The 6,778-nt window shown below is 53.3% G+C and overlaps 1 protein-coding gene across 4 annotated transcripts; it reads right to left on the minus strand.

Annotated features, from left to right (window-relative positions):
- Window positions 1-587: 587 nt before the first annotated feature.
- CD19 (CD19 molecule) lies at window positions 588-6,701 on the minus strand. Of its 4 annotated transcripts, none has more exons than XM_090277446.1 (15): window positions 6,564-6,699; window positions 6,058-6,300; window positions 5,270-5,473; window positions 4,847-5,140; window positions 3,710-3,817; window positions 3,380-3,428; window positions 2,967-3,055; window positions 2,489-2,602; window positions 2,281-2,382; window positions 2,128-2,196; window positions 1,959-2,018; window positions 1,791-1,847; window positions 1,127-1,219; window positions 930-1,031; window positions 588-767 (listed from the first exon to the last, which is right to left on the minus strand). In XM_090277446.1, exons 1-14 carry the CDS (start codon window positions 6,649-6,651, stop codon window positions 940-942), a joined length of 1,662 nt encoding a protein of 553 aa, XP_090133572.1. In that variant the 5' UTR covers window positions 6,652-6,699; the 3' UTR covers window positions 588-767; window positions 930-939. The 4 variants fall into 4 exon arrangements, with proteins under 4 accessions (XP_090133572.1, XP_090133573.1, XP_090133575.1 ...); XM_090277447.1 differs by having other exon boundaries at window positions 588-781; XM_090277449.1 differs by lacking the exon at window positions 6,058-6,300 and having other exon boundaries at window positions 6,564-6,697.
- Between the last annotated feature and the right edge of the window lie 77 nt (window positions 6,702-6,778).

Consider the following 6,778-nt stretch of genomic DNA (forward strand, 5'->3'; position numbering starts at 1 on the left):
AGGAAGGGAGAGTGTCAAGATTGAGTATAGGCTTTAGAAACTAGACTGCCAGAGTTCAAGTCCAGACCCCAGCACTTACTAATTAGACAAGCCTTGGGCATATTACTTAGGTTCTGTGTCTCAGTCTCCTCATCTATGAAATAGGGAGGTCTGTGAAGATATAATTAGCTAATATACGTAAACACATATATGCATAATACATATGTAAAATACATAAAATACTTTGACATAATCCTGGCATATAAGTGCTTAATAAACTTGTGAGGTTATGGTAAAGATTAAATAAGTTAATAGATCTTAGAACATAGTAGGTATTCAATAAATGTCAGTGATGACTGCCAATTCCTGAGTTGCTTCCTTTTCACTGCACACCCAGAACACAACTGCTGAATGAACAATGGTTGAATAACTGGAGGGTGGGAATGGCAGGCAAGTAGGGGACAAGGGTGCGGGCCAAGCCACAGAAAGAAAAAGGCCCTGTTGTACCCAACATGCAGTTTTCCCTCCTCCTGGATTTGAGAGAGGATGGGAGTACAGCCATCCTCACCTTCCCTTCCCCTCCCACACAAGGCCACCAAATCACAGGATTGGAAGAGCTCATGGAGTTTATTTGGGCAGTGCAAAGGGAACTGGAAGTTTCACTCGTGTACACAAACACACACAGATACACACATCCTGAGCGGCGTCGCTCGAGGCTGACATCATCTGCTCTGGGTCACCAGATTTCAGAGTCAGGTGTGGATCTCAGGAGCCTGAGGAGGCCCAAGCTATGTAGAAGAAACTGTGATGGGGAGGTGTCTAGGAGCTCTCCCCCTGCCCACCAGGCCTCAGGAACCCTTTCTCCTCTCCCTCTCTGAGTCAGAACCCCACGTCCATCCCTGCTCATCAACTCCTTCTCACCCTTCCACAGAGAGCAGTCCCCAGCTCACCTGAAGGGAATCACTGGGTGCTCCAAGTCCCCATGTGGTCCCCTCTTCCCCATGCGGGTTCTGGCCCATCAGGATTATCCATGTTCTCATAAGAATCTGCATCTGGTTAAGACCAGGAAGGAGTGAAACACAGAGCTAGAAGTAGATTAGGAGAGGGTCAGCCTCAGAGGACGACAGGGAATAGCAGAAGCACCCACCTTCCTCATGACTGGGACTAGGCTGGGCCCGAAGGGAGCGGAGCTGGGGGGCTGCATACAGGATTCCTCTCATATCCTCATAGGACTGGGACCCTATGTGGACAGGCAATGGAGAGGTGGAGGCTTGGGAGCCATGCTGGGGGTTTGGGGAAGGGAAGTGCAGCCTAAGATATGATGGGAGTCTGAGGGGCAGGGAGAGGTGGAAGGATTGACCTGTGTTGTACTAGAGTCAGCATCAGGTTTGGGGCCCTTGTTAATTGTAGGGTTCAGTCAGGTATGCATTAGATTATGGTCGTGGTCAGAGAAACAGTCAAGAACAGAACTGAAAGGAGTCAGAGTCAGAGTCAGGAAGAGGTTGGGTATAGAGGGAGCTGGGTTCAAAACTGAGGTCTGCACTGGGGCTGGGGTGAGGTGGAGGTCAAAGTCCAGGCTGAAACTGGACTGGGATCAAGGTTGGCTTTCATGGTTAGGGATGTGCAAATATTTACTAGAGTCAGGATTAAGGTTGGGGTAGGTGTTGAGGTTAGAGGTAAGAGTCAAATCTAAGGTCAGGATTAGACTTGGGTTTGGGGTCAAGGTCAAGGTCAAGGTTATGCCTGGAGTTAGAGCTGAAGCCAGGTCAACCCAATCTGGGAAAGTCTGGCAGGTCCCAAGCATTTCTCACCAAGGGATGTTGCCTCCCGGCTGGGGTCCCAGGCTGTCCCATGGGGACTCAGAAAGTCTGGAGAAGGAAGAGGGGAGTCACTATTCCTCTTGGCCTCCAGGTCACGCACACCATCCTTACCACCACCACTCCCGCTCCTAAGGAATGTGACCATCCTCATACACACACCTTTTGTCCTGGTGACTGGCTGGGCCAGCTCTTCATCCTCATTCTCGTATGACTCAGACGCTGCAGGAAAACAAAAAGAGAACTCCAGGAGCCACTCTCCATCTGTAGGGGCTCCACAGCACTGCGGATCCTCCCAAGTCTCTTAAGTTCCATAAGCACCCCAGATTACCACTGGAGAAGGAGTCTTCATCCCCAGGACCCACGGCCCCGTCATCAGGGTTCTCATAGCCGCTGCCATCTGGTGGAGAGGGAAGGGGGTCCAGCGAGGGTCTACGGCCCCACGCTGAGAAGCTGGCGGAGCCACGGGGGCGGACAGTCTTACCCTGGGAGAGCCGATCCTGCCCTCGGTTGGAGTCATTCTCATAGAACTCCGAGCCCTCCTCACTGTCCGGCTCCTCATAGGCCTCCCCTTCTTCTTCGGGGCCTGGGATTTGGGGACAGGGGTGGGACCTGAGTCACGGCCGCCCTCCTCCTGTCACAGACAGACCGCTCCAACACCCCCATAGGAGTAAAGACCCCTCAGTCATCACCAGCTTCTGTCTGGCTCCGGGACGCCGCTGCGCCAGCCTCCTGGACGGCGCTGCACTGGTTTCCGTAGGACTGGACGGCGGCCCCCAGGCCTGCAGCCCACTGCAGGGAGCGTCCTGGCGAGAGGAGCGTTGTAGCGGGGGTGAGTGAGAAAAGGTGGGGGCGGTCAGAGCTAAGGGTCTGCGCGGCTGGGGGATGGGAGAGGCTGCTCCAGGATCGGCGGGAGAACCGGGAGCCTAGGCACCGGGGATCTAAGTCTAGGGGCGGGGTCTCAAGTTCTCGGCTCTGGCTACTGGAGTTCCGAGTCCTGCGGTCCCAGGGGCGGGGCTCAGATCTGGGCGGGGGCCCGGCGGCCTCTTTTCTGAAGACACAGCTCCCAGCTCGGGAAAGGCTTGGAACTCCGGAAATCGGACGTAGGGATGGGAAAAATGAGTGGGGCTCTAGGTCTGGGTCAGAGACCTTGCTGGGCCTCCTACCCACCCGTGCCAGCCGTGGGTGTGGGAAGGGAGAGCACGTTCCCGTACTGGTTGTTGGCCCCGCTTCCCGGGGGAGGTGTCACTTTGAAGAACCTGGAGGAGGAAGAGGAGTTGCAATGTGAGGCCAGGTCTGGAGGGGACGGGGAGAAACACTCAGAAATCAGGCCGTGCCCTCAGAGGTTAAAAAGTCGCCACTTGTAATTAGCTCCTCTGTTCTGGGACAGCCTACCGAGGGCTCTGGGATGACTCCAAGGAAGTCTTCACCGAAGAGGTAGTTTTGGAGCTGGGCTTTGAAGGCTGGGTGGTATTTCAAGCGCACAGATGGAGAAAAGACACCCTCAGCAGAGGAAACAGTAAGTGCAAAGCATCAACTGAAAGTGCAGGAGCTGGATACTGAGGGGGAACTTGTATCATTACCTTCTGGTGGGATCAGTCATTCGATTTCTTCTCCTCCTCAGGACCAGGGCTGGTGGGAGTTAATGGGAGCGATCAGAGCTGGGTGAAGACTTTGGGGGGTGAGGGGCAGATGGGGAGGTCACTTGGATCAATGGAGGAGATGGAAATTTAAATTCTAAGGGGCTAGGGAAGTTTGGAGAGGGCGTTTACAGAAGAAGTAGGGGGCAGGATTCTGAAGTCCGTTGGGGAGGTAAGGGAGGGGAGAGAGACAGTTGTCAGACTGGCCAGTGTGGACTCTCCTGAAGAAGATGATGTTAAGGTTTGGCAGACCCTTTGGAGGACATAACTCACCTCTTCGAATATAAAGAAAGGCCGCAAGGGAACCCATGCAGAAGATCAGATAAACTAAAGTCGCAGCAGGGACTCTCCAGCCACCGGCCTCCAGCAGCCAATCCCGTACTGTTAGGGGGAAGGAGCTATGAGAGGAGCATCAGGGCTGGCATCTTTATTTCCAAGCCTCACCACCTCAAAGGGCCATAAGTCTGGAGGACAGGGGCAAGACAGAGATCCTTGAAGTCCCAAGCCACAAGGAGGGCTGTCCTCCCTCCCTCTGAGGTCAGGGACTGTGCCTCAGAGCCTGGCACAGGGCCTGGAACAGATCTATTAAGCAAACCATGAAAAACCATGATTATAGTCAGAGACAATGTTAGGATTAAGGTGATCAGCTTCCTGTTGCAGTTAAGAGTCATGATCAAAGCGAAGGGCAGAGTTGAGTTTGCAAGGTTGAAGGTAGGATGCAGCAAGGTACTGAGGTAAGCCTGGAGTGAAAATTGAGGCTGAGTTTGAGAACTGTGTTTAGGGTAGCATGGCAGCGTTGTATTAGGGGATACAATGGTCCAGAACACTGTGACAAATTTGACGGATAAGGTAAGACAAAGGAAGAACACCCAAATTCCTGGCTTTGTCATGTGATCAAGTGGTAGTGTTCTTCATTTACACGAGGTCACCCAGAAGACTATGCTTAGGGAAGATGTTGAGTTTGATTTTTTTTTTTTTTTTTTTGTATATGTTGAGCTTGCTGTGTTCATGGGACATCAAATGGCAATTCTAGAAGATGGGTGGGCGTCGGGGGTTGGAGCCTAGAATCCAGTCACCGAGGCATGGTAGCACAAGAAGCCAAAGGAGTAAAGGAGATCAAATAGGAAGGGTGTGTAGACAATAATGAGAGAGTGTAGACAGGGATAACAGGGCTCAGGACTCCAATGGTGAGGAGTCGAGAGGAAGGAAGACTCTACCAAAGCTGATAGGAAGGAGCAACCAGTGATAGGAGAAGGTCCAGAGAAGTAGTATCTTGGAAGGAAGGATGAAAGAGGTGGTGCCTGGGGTTCAGGCTAAAGCTGGTGCTAGCCAAGGGGAGCCAAGGTTGGCTAGCTTCCAGTTCTTCCCAATAGGTCTACACACAGGGCCCACAATTGGGAGAAACCCTACCTGACTGGGCAGTGACCTTCAGCTGCATCTCAATGGTCATGTTGCCATGGTAACAATAATATTTGCCAGCATCTCTAGCTGTGGCATGGTTGAACCACAGAACAGCCCCTCCCCTGAGGGTGTCCAAGACCCACATCCTTCTGACTGAAGCATCCTCACTCAGGTTTAGGGTCAGTAATGAGATGTTAGACTTCTTGGGATGCACATGGATCCAGGAGATGTGTCCTCTGGCCTCAGAGGCAGAAGACACCCGACAGGGCAAACACAGAGTGGAGCCAGCGGCCACCATGAGGTCTGTAGCAAGAAGAACCAAGGCCAGGAAGGTGTAGGCCTTGGAGTCTCCTCTCCCACAAACCCAATCACCATCCGCCATCCCTGGACACCCCCCCACACACACTTCCTGGAATTTTCCTAGCTACTTACCTTGGGTGAGGCTCTGGTTTGGGCTGCCCTTAGGTAGGACACATGCAGGGTCTGTCTCCCAAACCTCAGGGTGATCTTTGGTCCACACATACAGCTGGGAGCTTGTGAGGTGATCAGAAGAGGGCCTGGGGTCCTCTGAGGACCTGTTCTCCAGGTCACAATCTAGGTCATCTAGGCTTAAAGCCTGCCACCGGAACAGCTCCCCTGGGAAAAGGCCCGGAACCAGATACAGAGACATCCAGGAGAGGCAGAGAGATAGAGACCCAGATAGAGATAAATAAAAACGAAGACCCAGAGCCCTGATGGGTGTGGCTCAGTGAGTGGGGCATCATCCTGCAAAGTGAAGGTTGCGGGTCTGATTCCCAGTCAGGGCACATGCCTGGGTTGTGGGCCAGATCCCTGACAGGGGGAATAGGAGAGGTAACCGATTGATCGATGTTTCTCTCCTCTTCTTCCTCCCTTCCCCCTCTCTAAAAATAAATAAAGAAAATCTTTTATAAAGTAAAAATAAAGAAAATCTTTTAAAAGAAGAAAGAAACAAAGACCCAGAGAGAGACAGAGAAACAGTGTCTCAGAGGAAGATGAGACTGAGAGATACAGAGCAGTTCAGTGTTGAAGTCACAGAGCCACAGGAATTTTTAGGAGCTACCTACAGCTGGCTTTCTGCTGGCTCTTCAGACCCTCCAGCCCCCACCCCACACCCCAGATCCGTTTTAGCCACCAGACCTCCATCCATGCTGGGCCTCCCTCTTCTCATCCAGCCCCCACTGCCACACCCTAGACCTCACCGCTGCCCTTCACGCTGACTGTCCAGCCATGCTGTGGGGCCTGCTCGGAAGGGGGCCCCTGTTGGCACAGGTAGAAGCCCCCCATCTGGTTAGAGATGTTGGAGATGAGCAGCAGGACGCCCTGGGGCCCCTCCTGGCTCGACTGTAACAAGGTTGCTGACTGGCACTCCTGATACCAGGCCAGCTGATCGGGGGTACCGGCAGAGGAAACCTTGAGGCACGGCAGCACAGCACTGCCTCCCTCTGTGGAAAGAGAGAGGGCAGGGAGAGGGGAGCCCCTAGCCCCTTCACTCTTCACACTGGATTATAAACCCAGTGGCCCCAAACCCCACCAACTGGGACACCAACTGAGAACGGATGAGCTCTCAGAATCCTTTCAACCCTGGCCTGAATTTTACAATTAAGAAAATGGAGGCCCAGAGAGGGTAAGTTACTTGACCAAGGGCATCCAGCCAGAACCCAGGTTTCCAGCCCCGACTCCTTCCATCTGTGCCCTTTGGACATACCTTTAGCCTCCACCAGCTGTGAATTCTGGGGCCTGACTCCCATGGGGGTAAGGAAGAGGAGGAAGAAGAGGAGAAGAGGAGGTGGCATGGTGGTCAGACTCCCGGAGGCACCCAGCTTCCCCGCGCAGGGGATGCTGGGGCAGGTGGGGGCTTGGTGGGCACTGAACCATGAGTGTTTGTGGGGGCGGGTGGGCAGTCCCCTGAGGAGGAAGGGG

The sequence above is a fragment of the Furipterus horrens genome, unplaced genomic scaffold, assembly GCF_987537825.1.
Source record: "Furipterus horrens unplaced genomic scaffold, mFurHor1.1.pri manual_scaffold_5, whole genome shotgun sequence".
In the NCBI taxonomy this organism is placed as follows: domain Eukaryota; kingdom Metazoa; phylum Chordata; class Mammalia; order Chiroptera; family Furipteridae; genus Furipterus; species Furipterus horrens.